Source organism: Aquarana catesbeiana, linkage group LG04, assembly GCF_042186555.1.
Source record: "Aquarana catesbeiana isolate 2022-GZ linkage group LG04, ASM4218655v1, whole genome shotgun sequence".
Lineage (NCBI taxonomy): Eukaryota > Metazoa > Chordata > Amphibia > Anura > Ranidae > Aquarana > Aquarana catesbeiana.
In genome coordinates this window covers 468749767-468767465 of record NC_133327.1, presented here as the reverse complement: position 1 = coordinate 468767465, position 17699 = coordinate 468749767, and the positions used below count along the sequence as shown (strand labels likewise).

Sequence of the window (17699 nt, the reverse complement as noted above, 5' to 3'; positions counted from 1 at the left end):
TATGGAATACATTTTATGTATTTTACTTATTTGCTATGCATGATGCTTTATGTAACTATGTGGTTCTAATGTACCTACTACCCACTAGGCATATCTGTTGTGCTATCTCCTTGGTTGTTTGCTTCATACATAGTCCCAAACCTTCCCTACATTTTTCAAACTCTGAAGTGTTTGAAAAACATGTCCCCACTTGCATATGCTTTGATCCCACTCGACAGGTAGCAGGACTGTTCCTACCCTTTGTTCCTGTTTAACATCCCAGAACTTTTTCTACCCCCTTTTTCCACCCTACCTTACTGATCCTTGTAACCCTCAGATATATCATCTGCACCCCCTGAACTGTAGAAAACGTTTCACCCCATAAAAGAAGTATGCCTATAACATATATGTATACTTCTACTCTGCTATCAAAATAACTAAATAATCTTCTATTGCTTTTTTTTTTTTTTTAAACCCTCAAATGTCTTGAAATATATATATATATATATATATATATATATATATATATATATATATATATATATATATATATATATATATATATATATATCTATAAATGTGTACAAAGTTTCTGTGTGCACCCGTGATCCACAAACACAACAGCATAACAAAACATACCTCTGTCTTGTTCAAATACTTTAGATTTGCTATTTTTGCAATTATGAGCTGTCGGACAGTTCCAGGGTTCTTCTCACTTTCCATCAGAGGGTTGTTTTGGCAATTAAGAGACTGCAAGCTCTTCAGTTTATTCAACTCATTAATAAATGACCACTGTAAAGGAAGCAAAAAAACATCCATGATCTAAAAAAATAAATAAATTACAGGAGATACAATTTAAAGTGATACTAAAGTCTTATTTTTTTTCATTTAAAAATAACAAACATTTCAAAATGACAGACGACTATATTAAACACTGAAGCCAAGATCACAGGTATACACTACTAGCCAGGAGGCAAGAGAGCAGGCAGGAACCCCTCGTCCCCCCACACCCCTCTATCCCACACCATAGAAGCTTGATCCCTACCCCCCAACCCCCCTTTCCCACTCTCCCAGTAACCCCCACCCTCCACATCTTTTTCCCTCCCACTCGACTACCCAAAAAACAGCCCCATCCTCCCTACACCCCCTTACAAACTTTAACCCTGTTTACCTTACCTCCCGTGAAATGTAACACATACACATCACTACTCCATATAGACATTCTTATTAAGACACAATCACAAGCATCTTCATCTTGAAGACCCTTCAACCAATGAACGACACACAAAACACCAATCCCCCACTCACCAAATAGGCGTGAATATCTGTTGACTACCGTGCACTGCTCGGTTTCACGTTTAGTCAACACAATCACATAGCAAGTTTGAATCTGTTTGCTGAGTATGACAAGTACCACTTGCCTCTACTTACATCACCTCAATAGCCATAGGGACAAGTTCTTTGCACATTTACGTTTGACTTTGTTATAGATGGACATGAGAAGAAGACTGTAAGCAATGTATTTCTTACTTTATACTTTGGACTACAAGAATACTTCTATAAATGTTTGTTACTGAAACCGATGTATATCCATTGGAATTTTTTTTTTTATAAATAACAAACATGTCATACTTACCTGCCATGTGCAAAGATTTTGCGCAATGCAGCCCAGATCCTCCTCTTCCCGGGTCCCTCGCTAGCGCTCCTGGCCCCTCCCTCCTGCCAAGTGCCCCCAGAGCAAACAGCTTGCTATGGGGGCACCCGAGCCAAGCTGCAGCTCTGTATGTCCATTCAGACACGGAGTTCCGTTTTTGCCCCACCCCCTCTCTCCTCATTGGCTCACTGACTTTGATTGACAGCAGCAGGAGCCAATGGCATCCTGCTGCTGTCTCAGCCAAGTCCTGGGCAGCCAAGTCTCTTGTGCAATATCACTGGATCGAGATGGGACTCAGGTAAGTATTAGGGGGAGTGAGGGGAGCTGCTGCACACTCAAGGTTTATCTTCTTAATGCATAGAATGACTTTAGAACCACTTTAAAGAGGAAAAATTCTGAAAATCTGTTTCTGATTTTCCTTCAGATCCTTCAGATTCTCTTACTTATACTGTACTTGTATTTTAGATATTGAAGTAGAAAGTAGATATAAACCCTAACTCATTTGCTAAAGCATTGTATATCAAACAATTACCATCTACCTTAAAAAAATTAAAAATGGTTTCATGCTTTGTTGCATCACACTTCCTCAATAAATGCATGCACTGCATTTCTTAGGGAAGGTTTCCTGATGATGACAACGGTGTACCACTCATGTGCAATGTTTATTTATTTATTACAGGTATTTATACATCGCGTAAATTTGCGCAGCGCTTTACATATATATTGTACATTCACATCAGTCCCTGCCCTCAAGAAGCTAACAATCTAAGGTCCCTGTGTCCCTGTGTCACAGCAAAGGGTCTGAATACTTAGGAACATGTGATATTTCAGTTTTTCTTTTTTAATAAATCTGCAAAAATGTCAACAATTCTGTTTTTCTGTCAATATGGGGTGCTGTGTGTACATTAATGAGGAAAAAAAAAATTAACTTAAATGATTTTAGCAAATGGCTGCAATATAACAAAGAGTGAAAAATTGAAGGGGGTCTGAATACTTTCCGTCCCCACAGTACAAGGGCCAATTTAGACAGGATTCAATTAACCTACGAGCATGTCTTTGGAGCGTGGGAGGAAACCAGAGTACCCTGAGGAAACATGCAGTCACAGGGAGAACATGCAAACTTCAGGCAGGTAGTGTTGTGGTTGAGATTCAAACCAGTGACCTTAGTGTTGCTAGGCAGAGGTACCGGGACCTTTATGGTAGGATTAGCAGGTATTATTTTACTTAAAGTTGCATATTTAAAAATACTGAAGATGACTTTGAAATTACGCTAACAAGAAATGTAAAGCTTATATGAAATACATACGTGCTTTACTCCTGTTTATTGTTATGCAGTTTTAACTCTCGCTTTTCCTGGTTGTTTTTTTTTGGAACATGCAGGCATTCTTTAACCACCCTAAAGCATATATTCTGTCCACTATACATATGTCCCTCAATACTGTGTCCAGCAACACATGTGATTATTATTATACTGGATGTATATAGCGCCAACAGTTTGCACAGCGCTTTACAACATGAGGGCAGACAGTACTGTGATCAGAGTAAGCCCCACCTCATCAAAACTACTCAATACAGGTACAGTTTGAAGCACTAATATACATATGAATATATTTTGACAATGCAATAAGATACTACCTATCCAGTATGATTTTTATACACTCCTCAATTTGGAAACAACATTCTTTGCGGTTCACCTTTTCTCACTCAGTAATCCAGGATTTTTCACACACTGCACCCCTGCTATACAATTCCCTTCTTTATGAAACAAGACATCACAGAATTTGCGAAAGCTCTAAAAATCACTTCTTCAAACTAGCTAATGATTACAGTTCATGGAGACTCCCATCAACCCAGGACACATATACTGTGTGTGTGTACTAGAGATGGGAAGGCCTGTTTTTATTTCTGGAAAAATTGAAAAAAGTCTTGAATATGTTCTTTTACAATGATAAATAATATATCTAATGACATGGAATTCAAACTATAGAACATGAAGACCTTAATGAAAGATTTCTAAAACTTTATGTAAAGTCTTAAATTATTGCAAAATCTCTCAGTTGAATACAAGCAAATCCTGGAATACAATTCAAGAAACACTGTAGTCCTATCAGATCTTAATCACTTCAATACAGGGCATTTTCACCCCCTTCCTGCCCAAGCCAATTTTCAGTGCTGTCGCAATTTGAATGACAATTGCGCGGTCATGCAACACTGTACACAGATTAAATTTTTATAATTTTTTCCCCCACAAATAGAGCTTTCTTTTGGTGGTATTTGATCACCTCTGCAGTTTTTATTTTTTGCGCTATAAACAAAATAATAGCGACAAAAAACACAATATCTTTTACTTTTTTTTTTTGGTAAAAAAAAAAATCGCAATAAGCGTATATCGATTGGTTTGCGCAAAAGTTATAGCATCTACAAAATAGGGGATAGTTTTATGGCATTTTTATTATTATTATTTTTTTTTTTACTAGTAATGGCGGCGATCTGCGATTTTTATCGTGACTGCGACATTGCGGCGGACATATCGGACACTTTTGACACTATTTTGGGGCCATTCACATTTATACAGCGATCAGTGCTATACAAATGCATTGATTACTGTATAAATGTCACTGGCAGGGAAGGGGTTAACACTAGGGGGCGATCAAGGGGAGTGATTCTAACTGTAGGGGGAGGGGACTCACAAGGGGAGAAGACCGATCGGTGTTAATCTGTATTGGGAACACATGATCGGTCTCCTCTCACCTGACAGGACATGGATCGGTGTGTTTACACACACAGATCCACGGCCCTGCTCCGTTTACGGAGAAACGCGGGTGCCCGGCGGACATTGCGGCCGCCGGGCACCTGCATCGGCTCCCGAGTGACGCGGCGGGGGGAGGGGGAAGGCGCTGCCCAGAGGGCCGGGAAGCCCAGGAGGTCATATGACATCCACCCAGGATGGCAGATCCCTCCTGCGGACGTCATATGACTATGGCTGGGATGGGAAGTGGTTAATTGACAGGTTATTCGTCTGGCAAATTCATTTATCTTTTTTAACATTAAATGATTGCTATTAATTTTCTCCACCATCACAGCATAGCGTTTCCCTATAATCTGGTCAGTAAATAGTTTTTTTTTTTCCTCCTCTCAGTAAAATGGTGAGACCAACATCTAGAATTTGGAGACATTTCCACACTGCAATTTCTGCTGAGGACAAAGCTGCAATTTGCAAATATTGTGAGAAGAAATATTCTTTTCCAAATGCTACAAGGATGACAAAACACATCCTGGCATGCCAGAGAGGCCATAAAAGAAATTAAAAAATACATAATGGAATGAAATGATGAGGACCAGAATAAGGCCTTATGTACACTGCTGCTGGTAAAGGGACATTTAGCAGCACTTGAGCATTTTTTTCAACTGCTCCTGAACTCTCCTCTATGTTATCTTATCAGTACATGTACACAGGGTCGTTTATAGTCGTTTCTAGGCAGTTCAGTTTAGAAGCATTTTTTGGAACGCAAAAAAATGCATTCAGGTCGGATGTTCAGAGGCATTTGAAACGTCAAATGCCTGTAACAGCTTGTAAATGCCCGTAAACACGGTAACTCGCGTTTAGTCGCATTTCGTTTACAGGCATTTTTCATTTTTGGCAATTTGAAAAAAAAAAATTGAATACAAATTTCTTTTTAAAAAACGCTTCAAAATGCAAAAGCGGCAAAACGCAGGTAAAAGCGGCAAAACTGACGTTTTAAACGTTGGTTACTATCTGTCAAGTTAAATAGTTCAGGAGAGGTTGTAGAAAAATCCCGTGTACATGAAGCCTTAAAGTGCAAGTAGCTTTTCCCTTCAGAGTTCTCATTTCAGAAACACTCTTTCTACTGCTTCTGGATCATAACAAAGTGTTTCTTCACCAGTAGCATCTTCAAGTAAGGAAATGTTACAAACCAAAAAATATACATTCCCTTAATTTATAGATAAAATGACACCTGAAAAAAAGGAGAACATTGATCAAGCAAGAGCAAATATATGCTTCTGGATCAACTTTGTCAATAACTGAAAATGCATATTGGCAGAAAGCTTTTGAGGGAAAGGGGGTGCTTACCTGTTCTCATATATAGTTCAAATGTTCTTAACATATACCGTCCTTGTTATTCCATTTATAGTAAAAAATACAATTTTAAAAAGCAAGGTTAGTTTATTTACTGTTTCAAGCATAATACTTTTATATACACTGCATTTCACGTTTCCAGTGTAACAAAATGACTTTCAATTTGAAAAAGAAATCCACATCGAATTTTGTTTTTCAATATTTTCATTTCCATTTTTCCAGAAAAAAACTTTTCCCATGGCTTCAAAATTTCCAGAAATGTTATATCTCTAGTGCGGACTGTGAAGCTTTTACATGCATTGCCTACATGTTTCTATAATCTTTTTATTGTAATTATTATACTACCCCATACTGGCATTTCTGGATGTTGTTTGCTATTACAATAGTGGATTTTGGCCATGTGACAGTTATTTTTAGTGGCACTGTAAAAAGAAAGTCTATATTTGAAACTAGCAAGAGAGAAGAAATGGGTAAAAAGTGCAAAATAACACAGGTATTAGAGGGTTGATCACTGAAAAATTATGAACACGTAAATTTAAGTTTGAGGTGAGATGTATGAAAAGATTTAAAGAATATGTAAATCCAATGTTTCATATTCTAGATATGTGCCTGCTGTAATGGTAATGTACTTGTATGAAAAAGTATCTTATTCTCTTTGTATTGCACCCTTTGTATGAAATCCCTGGTGTTACTACCAGTCTCCCTGCTTTCCTATTAAAAACTGACCACACTAAGCAGGAGAGCACACTGTGGTAAGTTCTCCTTCAATGGTCACTTATAAAAAGAAAAAGGGATAAAGAGGTATATTATAATTTTTTTTTTTTTTTTTATATCTATACACAGTATGGACTTGTTTTGATGCTGGTAAATTAAAAGATTTACACTGAATGCAAGAATAAAATAACCAGTTGCCTGGATTTGGTGTGTTACACATGTCCATAAAATCTCCTCCTCTGTACACAAGGCGTCACCTGTATGTACTGCCTGCAGTTTCTCCTCTCCCCTGCTCCCTCCCATGAACAGCCCGAGAGCTGGTGTCTGTAGAAAAATGAGCTCCCAATCCTACAATTGTCAGAAGCCTTCCTCATTAAATGATCACTGTAACAGCCAATCACACATGTAAACAATAACAAAAGTAACAATTAACTGTCTTGTCTCCTACATTCCTGACAGACAGAATCTGTGAGTGAGAAAGAGAACTACAGCTAACACAGAAGAATGTGAATTGTGTGCAGTTAGTTAACTCTTAGTTAACCAGGACATGCCCTATTTTACTACCTAACCCATTCATAGTTACACAGTTACATAGTTAGTCAGGTTGAAAAAAGACACAAGTCTATCCAGTTCAACATTAAAAACAATAAATAAATAAAATAAAAAATATCGTACAATCCAATATACCCAATTTTATACCCTCAGTTGATCCAGAGGAAGGCAAAAAACCCCAGCAGAGCATGCTCCAATTTGCTACAGCAGGGGAAAAAATTCCTTCCTGATCCCCCAAGAGGTAATCGGATTTTCCCTGGATCAACTTTACCTATAAATGTTAGTACCCAGTTATATTATGTACATTTAGGAAAGTATCCAGGCCTTTCCTAAAGCAATCTACTGAGCTGGCCAGCACCATTCATTTCAGTAGATCACCGTGTAAAAGCACTAATTAACAGTGTTCCATGTTTCTATTCTAAATTATTTGTTAAAAAAAAATATTATAACGCACATATATACGTTATCTTTAAGGGTTTGCTGTTAAAAAAAAAATGTGGTTTAGGGCAGCCCTCAAAAAATCAACTCGCCTGCTTGCATTTTGCGAGTGGATACTGAGGGCTGGCGAGCTATGGCTGCCTGGGAGCGGGGGGCGAGCACTGCCAACAACCTGGGTGAAATGGGAGTCCTTCTCCCAGTGATTACGGAGGGGAAGAGAGAGAGAGAGACGCCCAGATGATCATAGCGCAGCGCAAGGAACACATCGATAACAGTTTTCATTTCAATTGCCGTGTTCCCCACCGCTCAATCCTGGTGATGGGTGATCTGTCAAAGTTCCCCGGCCAGGGGGCGGGGCTGAACATGACGTTGAGCGGCGGAAACACGGCAATTGAAATGAAGGCTGTTATCGCTGTGTTCCCTGCATTGCGCTGTGATCACCTGGGTGGCTCCCCTGTTCATCTCCTCCCCTGCACAGGAAGGCTGCATAGTGGACACAAGCTGAATGGTGGGCACAAGCTGCATGGTGGGCACACGGCTGCATGGTGGGCACATGGCTGCATGGTGGATACACGGCTGCTTTGGTGGACACAAGGCTGCATTGGTGGACACAGGGCTGCATGGTGGATACACGGCTGAATGGTGGGTACAAGGCTGCTTTGGTGGGCACAAGGCTAAATGGTGGGTACAAGGCTGCATTGGTGGACACACAGCTGCATGGTGGGCACAAGGCTGCATTGGTGGACATAAGGCTGCATTGGTGCACACATGGCTGCATGGTGGGCACAAGGCTGCATTGGTGGACACAAGGCTGCAAGGTGGGCACAAGGCTGCATTTGTGGGCACACGATTGCATGGTGGACACAAGGCTGCATTAGTGGACACACGGCTGCATTGTTGGACACACGGCTGCATGGTGGGCACACGGTTGCATTGGTGGACACAAGGCTGCATATTGAGCACATGGCTGCATTGGTGGGCACAGGCTGCCTGCATTGGTGGCCACAGATAAAGTTGTTGTTGTTAATATTTATTTTTATAACTTAATTCTGCATAAAACATTTAAGCGTCATTTCATGAAATATTTATGAGGGCGTGTTTAGGTGCGGAATTAGGGGCAGGCTGGGGCAACTGGTGACGAGTAACCCTTGAGGCCTGGCTAGTAGCTCAGGACTTGAAATTTTGAGCCCTGGTTTAGGGTATATCTCTTTTATTTTAAATTAGTAAGAACTTTAAATTACTGATGCATTATGAAAAAAATTAAAGCTATGAAAAAAAAAAAAAATCCAAAAAAGTTATTGATTTTGTAAATAACTTTAAAGGATAAGTTCACCTTTTCAGAAAAATAATAAATGCACATTTTTTTGCAGGTAAAAAATGTGCATTTCTTATTTTTTGTTGCAGGAATCTGTAAAGCATTGCAACAGTGATCAGCAGATCGCTTATGCCATGCAGGTCTTCTACAGACCTGTCAGTGTATAGGCTTGCTCAAACCTTACAGCACGTGGCAGTTCATTGAAAACTACAAGCCGACAGCCAGAAAGGCTTCTGGACCTTGTCTTTTTCCATTCACAGAGCGCTGTGAATGAGTGACGCGGCTAGGTGTGCAAAGCCCCACGTGGCCACGTTTTTATCTTTTTATTATTTATTTTCCACAGCTAGCGGGTGGAGAAGATCCCCCGTTAGCTGGCACAGCAGAGGAGCAATAGGTGTGGGGGTCGGTGCATTCATAACATGTTACATCCCCAAAATGGGTGTAACATGTAACATGTTATCAAAGGTGAACTTATCCTTTAACATGCTTTGTACAAAAAAATTGTATTTTAATGTTGCAATAAATAGAACAAGAAGCAGAATAAAATGTATATGTTTTCCCCACAGTAATGGTACTTGTGTTCAAAATATTACTGATCAAACTTGAAAAAATTCATTTTCTTCAAATTTGTACTCTTTTTCTCCTCTTAAAATGCAAATAAATTAAAAAATTCTCAGAGGATCTTAGGATCACAAGAAAGCCCCATTTGCCCCCCCCCCCCCAAAAAAAAAACATATGTATCAATTCTGTATTATAAGTAATTACAAAGTTATAGCCTCATGAATAAGACAAATAGCAGGGATGTGAAAATATGGTCTGCTTCATAGGGGGTAAACAGGAAGTGGATAAACCAGAATTGTGAGACATACTAAATAACAATGTAAAACCTATTTGGCCAAGAAACAGAGAGCCAGCATTTTGTCATTGTTGGGCTGGCCAACAGTATCAAGCTCTTGGGAGAAGAACTTTACACAGAAATTAGAAAAATGTCCACAGGGAAGACAGACTTTTGAAAAGAGCTACAAAAAAGAAGAGAGAAAACACCATGATTAAAACTGTAAAAGAAATATATGATTTGGAACAAAGACATAAAAAGCAAGTGGAAGTGGAAACCCATCGGACTCTAATCATAAAAAGAGACCAACTAAAAGAACTGATGGAGCAGGAAACTAGGAGGGAATTCAATAGAGTATCACAGGAGAGATACAAATGGGGTAACAAAGCCAGGGAAACATCTTGCAAAAATCTTAAGAAAAAAGAAGACCTTTAAAGCGGGATTCCGGCCGCGAAAAAAAAAATTTAAAGTCAGCAGCTACAAACACTGTAGCTGCTGACTTTAAATAAGTAGACTTACCTGTCCTGGGTGCCCGCGATGTAGGTCGCCCGAGGCCGTCCCGTCCCTCGGCTCCCGGCACAGCCATCCTAAGGGAAACAGGCAGTGGAGCCTTGCGGCTTCACTGCCAGTTTCCTACTGCGCGCTCGCAAACGGCGCTCTGTGAATGGCCCCGTGGTTTTCTGGGAACACACACAGTTCCCAGAAGGCAATGGGGCCACTCACCGAGGAGCAGGACACGCCGCGGAATAGGAAGAGGCAGATTAGGAAGACTGCCTAGCAACAAGGGTTTCAGGTAAGCACATTTTTTTTTTCACGTTTTTTTTTTTTTTATTTTTTGCTGATTTTTGGTGCAATTTTTTTTTTCAGGGTGGCCCTCCACTTTCAATTATATTGAAAAGATAAAAAATGAGAGAGGAGAAATGGTAAATAAGACAACAGACATCACATTGGCCTTCCAATCATATTACAGTGCACTCTACAATAAAGAACCAAGAGACACAAGAAGGAAAAGAGATAAAAAAAAAGAAGTATACAAGATTATTTAAAGAAGGTCAAAATGCCAAAAATCCAAAAAGAACATCTGACAGAGTTGGAAAGACCAATCACGCCAGATGAAATTAAAATGGCATTAAAATAAACTCCTACAGGGAAAAGCCCAGGATCAGATGGGTTTACGATTAAATACTACAAAAAATTTCAAAATCAACTGATCCCAAAGTTATGTGACATCATGAATAAACTAGGAGAAGACGAAGAAACAAGATGAGAGTCATTACTAGCCCATATAACAATAATACATAAAGAGGGAAAAGATAAAACCATTTGCTCTAGTTATAGGCCCATAGCCTTATTGAATGCTGACATAAAGATATACGCAAAAATCCTGGCAACCAGACTAAAAAAAAACTGATACCAATGTGGGTAGACCCAGATCAATCTGGGACAGTACATATAGGAGTGGCGATAGTGGACACCCCTGTCTCTTTCCATTATACATTTCAAAGGATGGTGACAGTGTCCTGTTGATTTTAACAATTGCAGTAGGCCGATTGTATACATTTTTAATCCATCGCATAATTTTAGGTCCCAGTCCTAGGTGTTGTAGCGTGTCCATCATGAATCCCCAGTCTACCCTGTCAAACGCTTTTTCAGTGTCAATTGACAGCAGTAGTGCTGGGGATTTTATACTATTATCTCTGCCCTCCCTACCAGGTACAGACCCTATATATACCCAATATATCTACTGGGACAGAGTTCAAATTAATATATACATATACAGGGGCATGTCCAAGATGGCCACTAAAGCAGACGCACATTGAGTGAGCTCCGGTCTATCCTGCTGCTTTTGGTCCGTTTCCCTGCAGATCTGGTATTTTGAAATATCTGATTCGGCGGAGCTCTGTTTTGTGACCGGTATGATCAGAAGGAGAAACTCTTCTGCTACCCGTAACTCCAGTACCAAGCCTAAACCAACCTGTGGGGCGGGAGCTTTTCAAGCCGAAGCGGTCAACATGATGACTCAAATGAAGGATGCAGTCTCTGACCATCTCTTGTATCATGTCTGCAGTCTCTGACCATCTCTTGTATCATGTCTGCAGTCTCTGACCATCTCCTGTAGTAGGTCTGCAGTCTCTGACCATCTCTTGTATCATGTCTGCAGTCTCTGACCATCTCTTGTATCATGTCTCCAGTCACTGACCATCTCTTGTATCATGTTTGCAGTCTCTGACCATCTCTTGTATCATGTCTGCAGTCTCTGACCATCTCTTGTATCATGTCTGCAGCCTCTGACCATCTCTTGTATCATGTTTGCAGTCTCTGACCATCTCTTGTATCATATTTGCAGTCTCTGACCATCTCTTGTATCATGCCTGTAGTCTCTGACCATCTCTTGTATCAAGTCTGCAGTCTCTGACACTCTCCTACAATACATTGGGGGGGAGCCTGGAGCTCCTCTAAGTTGTTGTCTGCTTTGTTTAGACTTTTCTACATGCAGGGAGTGTTGTCTTTTTGTTTTTTTAAGAACAGATAAAATAAAAAAATGGAGTTCTCATGACTGTGCATGCGCAGTAATCGTGATGCATCACGGAATCTAATAGAATCATTGACACGATAATCGTAATTGAATCGAATCGTGAGGCCAGTGAAGATGCGCACCTCTAGTGGCAGGAACTCTAAGCTCGAGGCCAGAGCTTCTGGCGAGTCTGTGGGTGGGGAGGCCTCATCTTCCAGGTCACATGGCTTGGTGCTGGAGGCGCGTGTTGCGCTGGTTTATCACATGCCTGATGAAGGGGTCCTGCGTGGCTCCAAAACGTTGCACCTTCCTTTGTGATGTGATCTTTTTCATTAAACCTTTTTGGATGAAAAATTGCTGATCCATGGTGTGCTGGCGAATATGTATGCTTGTTTGATGTTTCCAGGACCCAACTGGTAATCGCTGCAGCACCCACCATTTTAAGAGCCATTTCTACCAGAAATGTGTGCGATAGGAATATTGATCAGATTGCGCTGGTTCTTTTCCCGCAGGGGGAGGATAAGGGAGCAGAGGGTGGCTGCAATGTAAGTAGAAAGCTTGGCGGGTGAGGCACTGGATTACCGTGCAGCCATCTTACTCGCTGCTCACGAGCGCCCCTTAGCGAAAACTTTCAAGTCAACACCTATCAGGGATTTAGACCTATAATTCAAGCATAAGGTTGGGTCTCTATCCGGCTTTGGGATAATGGAGTTATGAGCTTTGAGTGTTTGTGGAGGGAACACTGAGCCCTCCGGCAAGAAATTGAACACTTTAGTTAGAAAAGGAGCAAAAAGTTTATAAAACTTGGGAGTAAAGCCATCAGGGCCTGGGCTCTTGCCAGTTGGGATAGCAGCAATGGCTCCTGCAACTTCATCTTCAGTTTCTAGATCATGTCATCATCCAAAGTAGGGAGTGTGGTCTCTGCAATATAAGACATCTTTTCTTCCAAGGTGGAGGGGGAACTTGGAGACTGAGCAGCAGGTAAAAATCCCTGAACGCCTGAGCTATCTTTAAGGGAGAGGAAATTGATTCTCCATGCATTCCCTGAATATGGGATCTAAAAGTGGAAGATAGTTTTGGGTGTAGGGAGTGGGCAAATAATCTGCCGCATTTGTCCTGAAATTTATATTGATGTAAAGTGAGCTTATCAGCATAGGTTCACACAGAGGTCTCATATATTTCCCTGAGCTGTGACCAGGCAGAGGAAAACTCCGTAAGAGTTTCCACTGTTATAGAACGTTTATTTTCTGTTTCCAAGTTTCTACGTTTTTGAATTGCAGCTACTATATATCTCCAAAACACGCGCGACACAGTCGAGTTCCTGAGCAACGGATCGTTCAAGCTCCATGTCCATTCCTTCACAAAAGTGGAGGGGAGTGAGAATGTCGAGTATATGGGAGAATGATCACACCAGACCAGAGTCTATTTCACTCTCGGGAGACTAGCCCAAACAGCTATGGTCAATTAAGAAGTAATCAATGCGACTATAGGACTGGTGTTCATAAGAAAAATGGGAATAATATTGAGACTTCGGGTACAGCACCCTTCAGACGTCAACAAGATGTAAGTCGTAAATTGCAAGTTTCAGAGCCCCTAGTTTAGAAAAAGATATAGAGGACCGCAAGGTTGATGAATCCAAAAGCGGCTCCTAAGATGAGCTTACCCTCCATAAAACTAGACAGGGTCTTCAGGTACTGCAAAGCTATTGGGATTTGATTGACATTTGGTAGGTAGATGTTAGCTACTGTAAATTTGGTTGGGGTGTGCTTTATTATAGGCAATAGATACTGTACTCCCTTGGCTTTCTGAGACGAGTTAGTGCTGTGGAACCACCTGTTAAAGTATCTGTTAGAACAGGAAGGGTGCAATCAGAATGAAAGTGCTTCTCTTGTAGAAGGAGCACATTAACCTGGTGTTTGTGCATTTGGTAGAGGATTTGCCCTTGCTTAGAGGCAACATTAAGGCCATTTACATTGTATGAGCAAAATTTTAGCTGAGGGTGAGATATCACCGCGTGGGCCATAGTGGAGTGTAGGGAATGAACAGAAAAGCAAGAGATAAGGGGGGGGAGGGGATCGGAGGGAAGGGGAAGAAGAAGGGGAGCGAAAAGGAAAAGCGGGGGAAAGGAAAAGAAGGCTAAGGAGGAAAAGAAGGGAAGGGGAACTGGGGAGAGGTGTCCCAAAAGATACTAAAGCACCCACAAAAGCGAGACGCTATCTGAAATATTAAGTGTTAGGCACAAACCTGTGCCAATCCTATTGAGGGAGAGAGGTCGAAGTGAAGAAATCTGAGTTGTAAACCCAACAGCATAGCAGGCATAAGTATCATGTATCTAACAGACCCATTTTCTGAAACATATATATGTCATAAAACCTTAACTCCCAGAAGGACACAGCCTAAATTGTTAATGTGAATATTTCTGAGAAGTGCCTCAACTGCCCCTTCCAAGTCAACTATCTTTGCGGATAGTAATAGGTAGGACAAACATTGTAAAAAAAATTCAAAAAAGTAAAAATAATAGAGAACTAAATATATACAGGCAGGCCGAGGGCTGAAATTAAGTCATAAGTACTGCTGCGCAGTCAAATGCATAATAATTATAACAAGAGCCCCTGAGATATTATAGCACATATTATTAATTCTAAATGCTCAAGGGCTACCCTGAGAAAGTCAGCGAGTCCCAGACTGCATGAGGAAGCAGACACGGATCTGAAAAGAAACTCAAAAGCCCCATACAAGCAGTACGTTAATACCTGGGGGATATTGAGTCAGTCTGCAGATCCAACGACCCATAGCAAGGCAAAGCACCAACAGGGGAGACCCTGTGTACTTAAAGTGGTTGTAAAGTCAGAAGGTTTTTTATCTTAATGCATTCTATGCATTAAGATAAAAAAAACCTTCTGTGTGCAGCAGCGCCCCCTAATACTTACCTGAGCCCTATCTCTCTCCAGCGATATCCAAGAGTGCAGTTGCCGTCTGGGACTCTCCTCCTGAATGGCTGAGACACAGCAGCAGTGCCATTGGCTCCCGCTGCTGTCAATCAAGGTCAGTCAGCCAATCATGAGGGGGTGGGAAAAAAACAGGCTCCGTGTCTGAATGGACACACAGAGCTGTGACCCCACTCGGGTCCCCCCCATAGCAAGCTGCTTGCTGTGGGGGCACTCGACAGGAGGGAGAGGCCAGGAGAGCTGAAGAGGGACCCGAGAAGAGGAGGATCTGGGCTTCTCTCTGCAAAATTACTGCACAGAGCAGGTAAGTATAACATGTTTGTTATTTTTAGAGGAAAAAAAACAAGACTTTACAATCACTTTAATATTAGGCTCCAAACAGACCCAGACTGCTCCCCCGCAAAAGAATCAAAAATTGGTATAGAATCGAGTGGGGAAAGTTACCAAGTGTGATAAGGCATAACAAGCAGTTATACCATCATCAGTACAGCAAATAGGCAGAAAACGTACGGTGAAGGCCAGAGCTCATAACAAATATGCCAAGAGCAGCAAAATTCTACTGTCTTTCCTAAACCCCAGGTAGGTATAACTGCACCAGCAAAGGGCAAGGAGTGAACCCATAGTATTAATAAATGGTATGGTTGGCATGTAGGAGGATATCAAAAGGCAGAAATATGTTCCCAAGGCAAACCTGGTAGGAATCCAAGTTAACAGATGTGACCCACAGTTCAGGACTCACTAGGAAATAGCTGGATCCACCCACTGGTGACATAGCCCAACGTGGTCTAGGATCAGAGGACATGGATCTAGATCTTGGACGTCTGCGGCGTTGTGGGAGAGGGCAAAGTCCCGGCAGTCAGAAACCATAAAATAAGACTGAGACAGAAGTACGGTTAAATCACACTTGTTTAATAATAAAAGTAAAAAGAACAAACATAGTCAAAACATAGCCAAAGTTCAGTAACCGGAACGGATAGTCAGCCAAGCTAGAAGTCAGGGATCAATGTAGTGGAACATCAAGCAGGATCTGGATCCAGAAGGGATGTCAGCAAAGCAAGTCTTGAACAGGATCGCAGCAGATAGTTTCTGTGATGTGACCAAGGAGAAGGCAGAGCTCCTCTGGACTGGACGGCTTAAGGCAGGACTGTTGAGCAGGATATCATCAACAGCTGAGTAATTGGAGAAGCTGGCAATTAGCCAACAGCCGAGCAGCCAGCTCAGAGAAGGAAGGCCTGAGCCCAGCCTTGACAGTACCCCCTCCTCAACGACCCCTCCTCCTCCTCGGAGGACCACCAGGCTTGAGGAGAAAATGTCTATGGAAATCATGGAGGACAGGGGCATGTACATCTAAGGATGAGACCCAAGACCGTTCCTCCGGACTGTACCCTTTCCAATGCACCAGGTACTGTATGTGCCCACGGAACCTACAGGAGTGAACAATGGACTGTACTTCATGCTCCTCATGGTTCTCAACCTGTACAAGGTGAGGATGTGGCACCGAGGCGGTAAAGCGGTTGTAGACCTAAAGTTTTAATAAGGAGACATAAAATAAATTTGAAATACGCATATTAGAAGGAAGGTCTAATGCGTAAGCCACTGGGTTAATCCTGCACAGAATACGGACAGGCCCAATAAACTGAGGTGCGAACTTCAGTGAGGGAACACGAAGTCGGAGGTTGCGAGATGACAGCCAGACCCTGTCCTCAACATGGTAGGAAGGCACAGGCAGGCGCCTGTGGTCAGCATGGAGTCTGTACCTATCATTAGCATGTTGCAAAGCCTCATGGACTTGTGTTCAAGTGGAACGAAGACCACGGAGATGCTCCTCTAACTCCGGAATATTCTGCGGAACAAACGAGTCAGCAACATGGAAGGATGGAAACCATAGTTCGCCATAAATAGGGACAAGCGGGAAGCAGAATTCAAGGCACTGTTGTGAGCAAACTCTGCCCACGGTAATAGGTCTGACCAGTTGTTATGATGGTCAGAAATATAGCAACAAAGAAATTGCTCAAAGGACTGGTTGGCTCGTTTTGTAGCCCCATTAGACTGCAGGTGATATGCAGAGGAGAAAGCAAGCTGAATTCCCAACTGTGCACAAAAGGCTCGCCAGAACTGGGACACAAACTGACTAAACCTGTCCGAGACAGTCACCTTGGGTAGCCCATGTAAGCGAAAGATCACCCGAGCAAAAATGGAAGCCAGTTCCTTAGAAGTGGGCAACTTCTTAAGTGGAATACAATGACACATCTTTGAGAACCGCTCAACCACCATAAGGATAACTGTGTTGCTCTGGGAGTTGGGAAACTCCACAATGAAATTCAAAGACAGGTGGGTCGAGGGTCTCTCTCCATTGGGTATGGGTTGTAGGAGGCCCACTGGAAGGTGTCGTGGAGTCTTACTCTAAACACACAGAACAGGCAGTTATGAAGGCAGTTACATCAGCACGTAGACTAGGCCGCCAGAAGTGTTGGGAAATGGCCCAAAAGAGTTGAATTCTCTCAGGGTGGCCAGCAGGCTTGGGAGAATGGTAAGTCTGGAGCACGGCAGTATGGAGACTCTCTGGGACAAAGCAGCGGTCACAAGGTTTCTCAGGAGAAGCATGGACCTGAGCAGCAAGAATTTTGTCACTCAAAGGAGAAGTGAGACT

At 41.9% G+C, this 17699-nt stretch overlaps 1 protein-coding gene across 6 annotated transcripts in view; it reads right to left on the bottom strand.

Annotated features, from left to right (window-relative positions):
• Positions 1 to 17699, bottom strand: part of TBCE (tubulin folding cofactor E) — a 689063-nt gene that overhangs the window by 137582 nt on the left and 533782 nt on the right. For all 6 annotated transcript variants that reach the window (XR_012243941.1, XM_073627582.1, XM_073627581.1 and 3 more), the window contains one exon: positions 619 to 771. Coding sequence is in view for 5 of the 6 variants with exons in the window: in XM_073627582.1 (XP_073483683.1) it covers positions 619 to 771 (153 nt within the window). In the remaining variant the exon portion in view is untranslated. The remainder of the gene's footprint in view (positions 1 to 618; positions 772 to 17699) is intronic.